General features: G+C 36.1%; 1 protein-coding gene across 1 annotated transcript; it reads right to left on the bottom strand.

The window, feature by feature from the left end:
* Positions 1–285: 285 nt before the first annotated feature.
* Positions 286–14,390, bottom strand: ednrba (endothelin receptor Ba). Its single transcript, XM_046837490.1, has 7 exons — positions 13,688–14,390; positions 11,328–11,440; positions 10,394–10,598; positions 9,642–9,791; positions 5,796–5,929; positions 4,264–4,372; positions 286–2,341 (listed from the first exon to the last, which is right to left on the bottom strand). The coding sequence occupies exons 1-7, from the start codon at positions 14,051–14,053 to the stop codon at positions 2,204–2,206; spliced, it is 1,215 nt and encodes a 404-aa protein (XP_046693446.1). The 5' UTR covers positions 14,054–14,390; the 3' UTR covers positions 286–2,203.
* Between the last annotated feature and the right edge of the window lie 274 nt (positions 14,391–14,664).

Here is a 14,664-nt window from a genome sequence, read left to right as displayed (position 1 = left end):
TAGTCTTTTGATACCACCTCGTATAATGTATAATTTATTTATGTAATATGTATTTGCTTTAGAAATGAGTTTATTAGAGGGACAGCGCATGTAGGATGTTTTGGTGACAAGGTGAGGGAGGTGAGATTGAGATGGTTTGGACATGTGCAGAGGAGGGACATGAGTTATATTGGTAGGAGAATGCTGAGGATGGAGCCACCAGGAAGGAGGAAAAGAGGAAGGCCAAGGAGGAGGTTCATGGATGTGGTGAGGGAAGACATGCAGGTAGTTGGTGTGAAAGAGGCAGATGTAGAGGACAGGGGGGTATGGAGACGGATGATCCGCTGTGGCGACCCATAATGGGAGCAGCCAAAAGAAGAAGATATATATGTATTTGCTACAAGTGAACTCCAGAGAATAGAAAAATCCGATAGATTATCCAGAGAAATTTGATGCACCTGAATTCAATTTGAAATGTCATAGCAAAGGGGTATAATTAATTATACCACAAGTCAATCTTTTGCTTTGTCCGTATAAGGTATGGAGTGTCCACTGATGTGAAAAAAGTTAAGCATTTTAGTATAAAACTGCAAAATAACAAACTGTTAGGGGAAAAAAAAGAAGGGTCCAAATACTTTCTGAATGCACTGGATACATACATACAAAAAATGACACAGTTTCAATATACAAACTTGTGTAGCAACTAATATCACAACATTATATCAAATACAAATCATTTAACCAAGATATTTAATGGAAAGTCAAAATACATATATACGTAAGAAGAAAACAAATCACAGTAACTGATTTAAATATGTGATAGTAAAATAGCAACGGAGTTTGATTAAATAATAATACAACAGAGTTTGTAATAATTTTGTACAAATCGTGAACCACATAGTATATTAGTAAAAATTATACCAAGCTAATAGAAGACACATGCAAGTATGTTTGCTCTTAACGGCATTAAAAATCATTCCTGCAACTTTGAGTATGCAATGCACAAGAGAGATGATATACTGTATTAAACCTACTGTGGGAACATTTTCTTATGCCTTATATACTAAAGTGGTGTTGAATTCTTGAATCTGATTGGTCAAAACATTTCAATCTATAGATATCTATAATAAATATATACAAGTATCATTTTGATCGTATTTATAGAGTTATACTAATAAACTTACTCTAAAGACTTACACAGGAATGCTGGATACTGGACACTCAGTTTCAAAGGCATAATTGCTGATAGGGTCACTTTTTATATGGAAATGTCTTATTAGCATTCTTGAAAGGAATTTCCACTCTCAGCACTTTGTAACACTCAGAGGTAAAGCTCTGTGTTTAAGTGTTTACGACGCTGGAAAGATTGTACACTGGAGGCTTTTGTGGTTTCTTTATAAAACGACAAGCTGCTTTTTTTTGGTCTTAATAAAGTGAAAGAAAAAAAATAAACTTGGTCTACTGACATATCACACCGTTAACGGCAAATGTGAATGAATAGAATGTATAGTGTTTTTAGGTTAATGAATACAAATGGTAATTTTGGGGAAATTGCTGTAGTATAAGTGAAACAAAACACTTCAGGATGGTGAGGTGACAGTAACTTCGCTTCGTACCAAGCGGATCCTTCATTATCTATAACTACATCTGTATCAATTTTCTTAATCATGATATGATGACATCGCATGAATCAAGTGTGGGACCAATTCAGAAGACAATACCAAAACATCATTTTGAAGAACGAGTGAATTCAATACCTTTGGATTTTCAAGACATCTTTCAAAGCAACATCAACATGGTTTACACTGATCTCAGTTACATAGTGTTTACTATACAAATACTCCCAAACATGTGTTTCAAGATGCTTTTTTATACAATTTGTTAGACATACCTGCACCATTTAGCACATTGAGTGTCCTCATGTCCATCTAAAACATCATGACATTACTTTACCAGTCTGGAGATGCTGGAGATTTTGGTGATTTCACCCACCAGGTGACTCTCATTTGATTTAGCTTCATGCGAGTTTGATTTTATTATTTTATTATTTTTATATATGTGACAATGTAGGTATAATTGAATTCCTACTCCTTGGAGATGGCCTTGTCACATGTGCCAATGGGGTAGATGATGCACACTTCTAAGTGATGATTGGAAGTGAACAAGTGTGTATTGCAAACAGTACTACACTTTAAAACATACTGAATTGCCCTCAGGTTAGCACTTAAACCGAGGTGTACTTGTTTGTGACTCGGCTGCTGCTGTGTTCCAACCCATGCTCTGCCGGTTTCAGCTTTACGCAAGACTGCTGTTCATCTACTGATAGCACTTCGGGAGGTAGACACCAACAACACAGGCAAGACTAGGGAAAAAATCAAAGGGTATCTCATTTAAAGAGTTTTCTTCATTTTCATGACTATGAAAATTGTAGAGTCACACTGAAGGCATCAAGGGCTATTTGACCAAGAAGGAGAGTGATGGGGTGCTGCGCCAGATGACCTGGCCTCCACAGTCACCGGACCTGAACCCAATCGAGATGGTTTAGGGGTGAGCTGGACCGCAGAGTGAAGGTAAAAGGGCCAACAAGTGCTAAGCATCTCTCGGGGAACTCCTTCAAGACTGTTGGAAGACCATTTCAGGTGACTACCTCTTGAAGCTCATCAAGAGAATGCCAAAAGTGTGCAAAGCAGTAATCAAAGCAAAAGGTGGCTACTTTGAAGAACCTAGAATATGACATTTTTCAGTTGTTTCACACTTGTTATGTATATAATTCCATATATAATTCCACGTGTGTTAATTCATAGTTTTGATGCCTTCAGTGTGAATCTACAATTTTCAACTTTTGGTCTGTACTGTATATATATATATATATATATATATATATATATATATATATATATATATATATATATATATATATATATATATGTGTTTAAACACACAGAAAACATTTGCAAGAATATAGCAAGATGAATTGTGTAAATTTGTAGAAATACAGTACACTGTATCACATTTATAGCGAGTACATGTACTGTACAGTATACAGTGTCTCTGCTTGTTTATTGTTTGAAGTGTCCAATGCCGTCAAAAATGAGGCTGCGTTAAAGATACACGTCACCGCATTCTTTACTTTCTGTACTGTACTGTATTAACAATTTACTTCATTTAATAATGAATAATTATATTTGTAATAATACATTTCATTATTTCAACATAACTTCATAAAAACAATTCCCTATAAGTTGTTTGGTCTATCGTGCTATACGCGAGACAACGGGAAAAATCAGCGAAACAGATTAGTTATGTGACAAATGCAATTACGCGATACACTGGGGCACGAGATTCGAGACACGGTAATGTGGGGGGATTACTGTATATATAAATACATTTTCTATATACTGTTTTTGGTTTTGTTATTGTCATACTTCATTACATTCCATACAATATGTACTTTCCTTTTGCAACTCTAAATATATTTATTTTTATGTATTTTTAACTACGACTTTATCAATAGCGAATATATTTCCTCACAATTTCTTTTCTTTTCTTTTCTTTTTTAAAATTTTTGGGGATTTTATATTTGTAGACCTTTTTATCTAATGCACAATTTTCTGAGCAGCCGATCGGGTTTACATTTCACTGCGAGTTGTATTCTGTATATAACCATGTTTGTAACAAATAAAAAATCTTGAAAGTCTAATGAAAACAACAAAAATATAGTGTAATATTTATCTAAGGCCATTTATCATTTAAAGTCTTAAATTTTATTTAACCACTTATTTGTTGACTGCCTGATTAAGCAACACTACATGGCCAAATGTTTGTATTTTGTAGCTTTGTAAATTAATTTCACTGAAACTAAGAGCCCCAAATATGCTCCAGCATGATAACGTGGACAAAGTGAGCGCCCTGAAGACATGGTTCAGTAAAGTTGGTGTAAAAATCACCTGCACTGAGTTTAACCTCAAACCTACTGAACACCTTCGGGATGAACTGAAAAACTAACATTACTTATACTGTTATGCTCAAAATCCTGGTGGAAACCTTCCCAAAAGAATGAAGAGGCAATCAATCTTGAGTGGGATATTCATAAATCACGTATGATAGTGATGGTCAGGTGTTCACAGACATTTGGCCACACAGTGTCCCTACATACTAAGATATACTATGTTAATAGTTTGTCCTATTTCCTTAAACCAGGCCAGTCGTTGGATTTTATATATTCTGAAGTGTCACTATAGGTGTAAATAAAGACTGTAAAAAGGCCAGAAAGAGTTTTCTTACCCTGAAGCAGCTCTTAAAACGTTTGCTGACCATATATAATGCTATTGGGTTGATGCAAGAGTTCACCGAAGCCATGTTGATCCCGATATAATCGAGGACCAGGAAAAAACTGGAGCAGAAGTTACACATCAAACACATTAAAAGAATACAAACATATACAAATATATTAGTCAGTAAAAAGGTTTTAATTTAAAAATAATAAAAAAAATCGGCAACTGGACACAGGTATGTGTGTTCTATGCTTTTCATTAATATGTGTCTGGAGCTCCTAAAGTCTGATAGGCAGGAACATACACTATATGAACAAAAGTATTGGGCCACCCGACATTTCAAGCCATATATGTTTTTTCCCCAGTTGTTACCTCAGAATTGGAGGCACACACTTGTTAAACGTTCCCTTTTCTTAAACTCAGAAATCCAAACTGGTCGTAATCGAGCTCCGTGAAGATATAGTGTGCATGGGTTGGGGAGAAAGATCTCGAGTGGCCTGCTACAGAGCTTGGACCTCATCCTTAATAAAAAAAACACTGACTGTGCACCAGGCCTCAACTTAAATCATGTAACTGGCTTTACTAACACCTTGGGGGATAAAGGAGCACAAATCCTCACAACCACAATCCCAAATCTTGTCAAATATCTTAAAAAGTAAAGGTTATTATAGTAGCAGATGGGGACTAAATGTGGAATAGGATGCTTAAAAAACACATAATAAACGTTTGTTTACCGTATTTTCCGGACTATAAGCTGCTACTTTTTTTCCACTCTTTGAACCTTGTGGCTTAAACAATGAAGTGGCTAATTTATGGATTTTTCCTGGGTTTTTCTCGGGTTCACAAGCTTTAAGCCAAAAAACTGAGCCCCGTAACATCAGACCAATGAAATTGCCGAACGGGTTAAAGTGAACCAATGAAACTCTTTATATTAAATCAGATGCGCTCCCACTGAATCGGACCGCACCACATCATAAATATGGATGAGGTTCCTCTGACGTTTGACCTGCCGCTCACTCGGACTGTCTACAAGAAATGCGAATCATTCGTCACGCTGAAAACAACCGGGCGTGAAAACACACTTCACCTGTGTTCTGAGCTGCACAGCATCGGGAAAAAAACTTCACCGATGGTGATTTTTAAACGCACGACGATGCCAAAAGATAAACTCTCGAGATAAATTGTTGTGAAAGGAAGGAGGAAGACAGTGAACAATGACTTTCTTGGTAGGCTACTGTTTAGATACAAACCGTGTAACAGTCACTGTCTTTCATTAAAGCCTGTGTAAAGTTCATTAGTTTCGGCTTATAGACAGGTGTGTCGTATTTATGTTCAAAATAAAAATCTTTGTAAAATTCAGTGGGTGCGGCTTATATTTGGGTGCGCTTAATAGTCCGGAAATTACGGTAGGTGTCCACAAACTTTTTTCTCTACCCATATTCTTCTGAAAACTTAAATCTGATTTAAAATATATCTGGTGAGCTGATATGCGTCAGAAAAGTGCCATTTAGCGATGCTAATATGTGTATGTTTGTGCGTTACCTCAGAAGCTCACATCGGTTTGGATCGTCCTCATTATAAAGGGTGAGTTTGAGAATACGGCTCAGATGCAGAGGCAACCAACACAAAGCAAAGACCAACACCAAACAGAAGACGGTCTTGGCCACTTCACGTCTCTACATTGAAAAAGGAAAAACACATTCAGATATCGATGTTGTATATGTAAAGAATATTTTGCAGTATTAGCAAGCATGATACTAGATATGGGTGATGGGGGGGGAGCTGATTATTTTTTAAACTTTGAAATGGGTAACATAATAACTGCTTCTCCTGCTGTTTGCCTCCTCATCGCTCTCCCACAGGAGCATGCAGAGAAACACACAGACACATGAGACGAGTTAATGAACCGGCGCTTCTCTCGTACACAGAGATGGAGAACGAATGATCATTTGGAGTGATCTCACTCCATTTTTTCCATTAACTAGCAATTTATCAAAGTGTGGTATGTGCCAAAAGACTTCACAAACACAAGAAAATCAGCCACATAAAGAGCGTGATGAGCTCAGGCGGGAAGATCAGAGGGGGCGAGGACACAGGAAAATGACTTCGTGAGTGTAACAGTGTTCGCTGGTAGAATCCTTTCAGGGAGCATTCGTGTAATATAAAGATCTATTATTTAGCCGTCATGATACACTGGCACTTTTGAACTTTCGGTTTTGAAACTAGATAATTTTATGTTATGCTATTATTTTTATTAATACAGTAAATATACAACAAGACAAAAAAAAAACCTGCTCAACAAAATTAAGGAAACATTTAAATCACACATTAGATCCCGATGAACAAAATAAAGAATTGTATTATCTTTACTTTACACATTACACCATGTTATGATTTATTTTTATTAAATTAAAGCCAAAATGAAAAAGTCATGTGTGAAAAATGAAGTACACCCTTAGTGCTTCCATAGGATTTAAGAGGTTAAGCAGCAGCCAGGTGCAGTTAATTGAATGCAATTGATTGATTGATCATCGGCAAGTGTTAGCACCTTCTCTAAGTTCTAGCAGTTTGTGTTCTGGAGCATTCAGATGTAAAGACTTCAGCAATGAGCAGTCTTTCAAAATAAATTGTTGCTGCCAAACAATCTGGGAGGGTTTATAAGGCCGTTTTATATTTAACATCCATCATACTATAGTGAGGACCATTATTTACAGATGGAAAGCATCCAAAACGGTTGCCAATCTGCCCAGAAGAAGAAGTTTAACTCAAAGTCAGACAGTTAGCATGTTAAAGGTTGAAGTTAATGACAAAATAATTAGAAAAATCCTGAACAAGTATAGTTTGCTTGGAAGGGTTACCTCTTTTTTCTATTAAAAAAAAATTACAGCACAGCTTAGGTTTGCAAAGTCGCATCAAAAAACAATTAGATTGATTGAAAAAATCTTTTGGACAGATGATACCAAAGTGTTTTGCCATAACGTACATAAACGTACCAAAATCAGCCTATCAGCACAAACACCTCATCTTCACAGTGGTGAATGGGTGATGATTTGGGCTTAATTTGCAACCAAAAACCTGTGCATTTTGCAGTCATTGAATTGACCATGAACTCTTCTGTAGACCAAAAGTATTCTAGAGCCTGACAGCTACAGCTTGGCTGAAGATAATCTATAACAATCTGGCTGCAAAGGAAGAATCAAGGTTTTACAATGGCCCAGTCAAAGACCAGACCTCAACCTGGCTGAAATGCTGTGGCAGGACCTTACCAGAGCTGTGCATAAACAAATGCTGGCAAAAATAAATGCACCAAAGCAGCAGTGTAAAAAAAGAATGAGCCAAACTTCGACTACAGTGCTTTAAGAGACTGATAAAGACACACAGAAAGTTCGAGGTATATTTAGAACAATAAAAAATGTGTGATTAAATTGTGATTAATCACAAGTTAACTCATGACAATCGTGCGATTAATCGCGATTCAATATTTGAATCGATTGACAGCCCTAATTTTTTTGTAAAATCAATAATGGCACGCTGTAATTGTCATGTGTTGTTCATCTGAGATTGTATTTTCCAAATTCTAAGACCTTTTATGGACCAGATGATTTTTATTTTGTCTTTATACTTAAAAGACGTCTTTTTCACAGTAGTGATGGAAGATCGGATTGAATCTCATTCATCAAAATCAACAAAACAAATCTTTTTTTGAGTCATTTAGTTAGTCATTTGATAAAATGTTACACTTGCAATAAGGAGATCCTTCAAAATGCCAACATACACAAACTTTTAATATAGTTTCAATAATGAAAAAAATTGCAATGCAGCTAAAGACAAATTATAATAAACAGGATAAATAGCTCACCTATCCTATATTCTGGTCCGTGTCATTGGCTCTTTTGTCATGTGACTCCTATAATTATTGTATCATTAATTTCAAGATTCGGACCAAAAAAACCCTGAGTCACGTGACAAAAGAACGAACGCCTCAGACCAGAGGACCCATGAGATCTCAATTCTGTTTCCTGTACATAACCTACAGGAAAGAGATGCTTTGCTCATGCGTGTCCAGTAGAAAATGAACAAATCACTCATTGAGAGTGCACTTTTGTCCGAGTCACATTAAAGTCTTATTCGAAATGAACGAATCGTTCATAAACGACTCGTCACTATTTCACAGTACTGTATATACATTGTGTAATTCTTTGAGAATAAAACGGATGGGACAATGGCCAATGGACACCAATATCATCAATCCACTGACGGCTATATTCAAAATCTCACTAAAAAAAAAAAAAAAAAATTTAATTTCAAGCAGATTCAACTTGCACCTGGAGGACCCCAGTGCCCAGTGCACCAGTGTAAGGTCTAAAAAATGGACTTTGGTAGGGGTACTGCTGGCTAACACATGGAGGTCTGTGCAACCCTCCAAGGCTACTCCTCCCCAAACCATGATTGACCCAACGATAAACCATCATATCTGTTTGCTTAGTGTGAACTTGCTTTCATCTTATCCATAAAGAATCAGGGTGTTATAGCCAAACCTGCCAATGCTGGGCTGTGAGCACATAACCCCCTAAAGCATGCTGTATCTTACACACCCCTTATAAAGACAGAAACATGCACACCAGTAGTCTACTGAAGATCATTCTATAGGTCTATGGCAGTGCTTCTCCTGTTCCTCCTCACAAAAAGAGCAGATACAAATCCTGTTGCTGGGTTGTTGCCCTTCTTTGGCCCAATCTAGCTCTCATCGTTAAATGGCCCATCTCCATAAATTATCTACAGGCACTGTCTACATGAGTGTCAAGGACCCTAACAAAGCACATAACTAGATACAAGTCAGTCAGGATGCATAAGTAGAGAGCAATTGTCTGTTGCCACCACTTGCAAAACCATTTTCTTTTTTAGCGCTTGTCTTGCTGCCGCCTCTCCTGTGCACCAGTTGTCACTTTCATTTGCACCACAGCCGTCGAAACGGCTCACAGACGCTAATGCTTTCTAACGGGAGAAACTGATTTTCCTTATTTTTGAACATACTTAGTGTTATACTGTGATAAATAACGAAAATGCTAAAGACATTGGAGATGTGCAGTATTTCTATAATATTTTTATAGTATATTTATATCGGTGGTATCACTAATTCATAACTGATACATAATTAAAACGTTATTTATTGTTACTATAGCGATTATTTTTTTAATGATTATTATTTTTACAGAGCTCCAATCAGCAGTGGTCTCAACAATGCTTTGTCCACACAGGAACTTCATTTAGCTGCCATGAAAAGATGAAAATGTACTTTAAAGGCCCAAACTGCCATTTACTGATTGGGGATTAGGGGTTTTAGAGCACTGGATTTAGAGTTCGTAACCACTCATAGAGTATACCAACATGTTTCAGGTGGTCGTTCAGAGCAATCTGCGCACTGTTCTTCTTTCGCAGCATTTCACAGGTCATGAGGGAGTAGAAGATGGCAGTGCAGGCCAGCGGCATGCAGAAGTAAAAGCTGAAGAGCCACCAATCTTTTGCTGACTTATAAAACTGGGAACAGATGAACACACCATATCAATAATAAGCATCAGATGAATTCTTGACTGAAGTTAAATGAAAACTTATGTCGTTTCAATGCACTCATTTGCCAAAAACATTTCCTGGCAACATACATATTCCACTGTGTCTCGATTTGAAATGATTTTCAAGAATATCAATATTTTATAATATAGATAAAATGGATTGACCTGGTTACTAAACATTTCAGGAATCTCAGGAAAATAATATGGATGATTGTCCATTAGAAAACTTGGCCCATGCACATCATAATTTATTTAAACCATTTGCAAAATTGCGCATCAAAATGAGTCATTTTCACTTGAACACACTTTACAAGGTGAAGTGTGTAATAATGTAATGGCTGTCCATTTAAATCTGACCTCACACAGCGACTCCATTATACATTCAGTGCAGTCAGTGTATGACATAATTCCCATCCACTGTGTGCTTGTGTGAAAATGTGTATATATTCCCGTACAGACTAAAATCAAGATACATAAATCTTACTTTAAAAGCTCATGAATTCTGAACTCAAACCATTTTACAAAATGCAACTTGCTTTGTACATTTAATAATCACACACACACACTGACCTTCATAAACTGGTTCTTCTGCATGGGATGCAGCAGGCAGATCCTCAAATGATCTCCCTTATAATCCATAGTGATCATGTCAAAGGCGATGACCTCGGGCACTGCCAGAATGATCGAGAGCAACCATATCAGTATGATCTCGATGGTCGTACACTTTGGCACACCGATTCCTTTAAGGTTGCTCCAGGATGCTACTGCGCGGTATCTTGAAAAAAAAAAAAAAGTCAGACAGTTTGATGATGATTTACAATAGATAAATGAATAAATACAATCTCCTCATTCATCACCACTCTCCACAATAATATCGTCAAGGCTGTGCTCATATTTCTTACTTGACTTTCAATGTGATAGATACTTATCTACAAGCACTTCATTGCATGGACTGCATGTTAATAATGTTGAATGCTGGAGACTGTTTTGTAGCATATCTACCTTTAGAAAGTGTTGTGTATAAAGTAGAAATATGTATTTGGAGCATATTATGGAGCCCAACACAAAAGAATAACTCTTTATTAAGGTACACAGTGTACACATTTCAGCATTCTTCAGGAAATCAAATTCACTGTGGTTTAAATTCTCAAATGTTTACAAATGTGAACAATCTCATTTAAAATCATTTACAAGCTGGTAAAAACCAAAAAGCACCTATGAGACACCTACGAGGGGCATTATACTATATATAGCATATACTTCATACTTCAGCATTCAAAACTGACATTGTTCATCGCTTGGTACTGAGTACACACTTGAAGAGACCAGATCATGTCTTATAGCAGTCAGCCAAAGTAACTGAAAGGCCTTTGCCCAATTATCACTGAATTTCTCGACTAAATTATTTTGGTACATCAGAATTAGTGTACACTGTTGCGATGTCACTTTAAATTACAGATATATGCTCTACATGCATTTGTAAATAATGTGAATTAAGACGTACCTGTCTATGCTTAATGCACACAAACTCAAGACTGTGATGCCAACTGATGCCTTTTGCACAAAAGGAACCAGTTTGCAGATTCCAACACCAAAAGGCCAGTCTTCAGCTAAAAGCTAGAAGGAAATACAGTTAATTTATAAATGTGCACAAAAAAACTTACTAAAATATCAAGTGAACTCATAAAAAAAATTCTAAATTTTTTCAATTTTTGGAATAGCAAAATCTTACATAAATATATATATATATATGGATATCTGATTATAATCAGCATGGGAACATAGAATAAGAGTAGCACAATTGTACAATATCTTCCATATTATATTGCAGACATTTTGGAGAAATTGGAAATTATAGGGACTGACCATAAACCTGCCTTACGCTGCGAAACATTTATGAAATTACTGAGCAAAGTTAAACTCAAAATCCATGAAAATGGATTTGGACTGTAATTAATATAAACAGTCTGCTTAAATGGCTTAAGACTACAATTGCCATTAACAGCTGTTGCATTTAAGTGTCCCATCAGTGGACAGTTGATAACCTCAACGATGGTGGAACGATAATGAATGGACATTGTGTCACCCAGTAGAGGATGAGCTGAATCTGGTTCTTCTCATGGCTTCTTCCTCAAACCGCTTCCTTGCCACTATCACCACTGGCTCACTCATTATGGAAAGTCTTATAAGGAATAACATGTAACATATATAGGGACTGATTATACTGATATATATTAAAATTTATATTTGTAATCTATTTAGTTCAGTAATGCTGCTTTGGGACGATTGTTAAAATTACTCTACAAATACAATTGAATTGAACTTTGTCTACAATACAAAAATATTCCTAAATCCAAAAGAATACAAGAACACCATGATACCAAGCTAAAGATCTGCAATATCAATTGATGCAGCATAAATGAGCAATCAAACTGGCATTTAGACAAATTTATCATCAAAAAAATTTATATTTAAAAAGACATTTAGTACATCCATAGCATATAGATCAATAACCTACCCGTGCATTTCACCTCAGCATTACCCTATAAACATATCACAATACACACAAAACCATCTTTAGTCTCAGTTTGTAGGGGATTGCACTGATGTGACACCTGAGGTATCACAAACATTCAATGAACAGTCCCAGGACTGTTTAGTTTCACTAAAGATCTTTGATAGGTCAAAGTAGAAGCCTGGGACCCTTGATTTCTTCGACATCTAGGCTCATTTTGGGCATCAAGATATCATGCCATTAGTCCATGAGATACATGGTTCGTTATCAATTGTATATTTTGTGATCATTTAAAAAAATCACTTTGTTTAACCAATGCTCTGTGGAAGCTTTTATAAAATATGTTCTTTTTCTATATACATAACACTTAACAGAGTTACATAACAAAGAGTAATGTATGCTAATGCAATTTAAACATGACGTCACTGCAACTAATCACCTCAAATTCACAAAGTAAGTCTGACATCATGTTCATGATATAAATGTACAATGCAAGAAAATCTAATTATGAATATATACGTACAACAAACATAAATATGTTTTATGTTGCATTCAAAAAGCATAAGAAAGCAACTTTAATAATATAAACAAACAATAAAATTATATATATATATATATATATATATATATATATATATATATATATATATGTATATACAAAAATATTTTTTAAACAAATATATTGAATATTTATATACAGTACACACACACACACACACACACACACACACACACACACACACACACATATATATATATATATATATATATATATATATATATATATATATATATATATAATTTTATTGTTTGTTTGTTTTTTATATGTTTTTATAAAACATTGAAAATAGCCAGAATTATATATTTGTTTTTAAATCTTATTGCATTATTTTACTTTTTTAACCTGTATAAGTTAATATGATGTTTTTCGATTCAGTAATTATCGCCAATGGTAATCCTAATGCATTAATTAATTTGTTTACTAATTAACTGATTAATTTTTTATAATAATTGATACAAATCATTAAAGAGATCACAGCTTAATTTTCTGGTGATCTCGACATAACAAAGGTTGTATTCTCGTGATCACGACTTAATGTTCGCGTAATTTTGATATTACGAATATTGTTTTTTTCGTGATCTGTACTTTTTTTTCTGTATTTTCATAACCATAACCATCTGTAACACGTTAACGAGTAACACAACTCCTGAAGAATAAAATATATAGTTAGTTTAAATTTTAAGTAATATAAACAAACAATAAATAAAATAAACGTTTCCTTACTTTCTGTAAAAGAAGCTGAGTGATTATTGAGTAATGAGTGCACAGAGCACGTGAACGCACCCACCTTGTACACGTTCACCGGGATCCCGATCACGACGTGCACGAGGTCGCCGAGCGCCAGGCTCGCGATTAACAGGTTGGGCCCGCTGCGCATGCGCTCGTTCGCGTGGATGATGCGCAGCAGCGCCGAGTTGCCCACGAGTCCCGCGGCGAACACGAGACACGACACGGCCGCGTTGACGTACTTGAACGCGTCGCGTACCTCCGTGGGGCCCGTGCACATGGGCGGCGGCGCGCGGGGCTGCCGCGCGGCCGTGACGTTTAGCGCGCGCCGGGCGTGAGGGTTCCCTTCTGCGCTTCCGACTTCGGCGCAGGTTAACACCAGCAGCGCGAGCGCACAAAACGCCACTCTAAACTCCATTGCAGGCATTTTTTAATTAATTTGTTAAATCAGGAATGAAAAAGTGTTTTTATTTAATGTATATATTATCCGAATACTATCATATCAGAGTCATGTGGCGTGAGGAAAACTGAGGTCCTCCAGGGTAAAAAATGTTTCCATCAAACACTTGTTGCTCCTCCTAATGTTCCTGAAGTGACTACTTCCAAAATGTCCAAAAGAAGAAAAAATATCTATAAATATATATATATTAAAAAGCAATCCCTAGTTTTTCCTTTCCCTTGAGTTTCTAATGAATTCGATGAAAATTTGGAAATCATGCAATGTTTTTTTCTCCTCTTCCTCTCCTTGTTCTTCAGAGTACAAGCTGCTGATGTATGTTCTCCTTTCCAAAGACATGGGTTGTGCTGAAGTCCTCCTTCGCAAGAAGTTTTGCAAAACTTTTTTTTTTTTTAGCTAAGCTCCATCCCACATGGCTGACCACGACCAGAGGGTGCTGTGGGGAGGAGGATGAGGAGGAGACACAAGATTTAATGTGTACATGTTCTGCAGAGGTTAGGAGACTTATCATTAAACCCGAACCAACGTATTGTTACAAAATAAAAAATAAAAAAATAAAAATAAAAAACTATTGTGACTGC

Source organism: Silurus meridionalis, chromosome 24 (genome assembly GCF_014805685.1).
Source record: "Silurus meridionalis isolate SWU-2019-XX chromosome 24, ASM1480568v1, whole genome shotgun sequence".
Classification (NCBI taxonomy): Eukaryota; Metazoa; Chordata; class Actinopteri; order Siluriformes; family Siluridae; genus Silurus; species Silurus meridionalis.
This window is presented reverse-complemented; position numbering and strand designations above follow the sequence as displayed.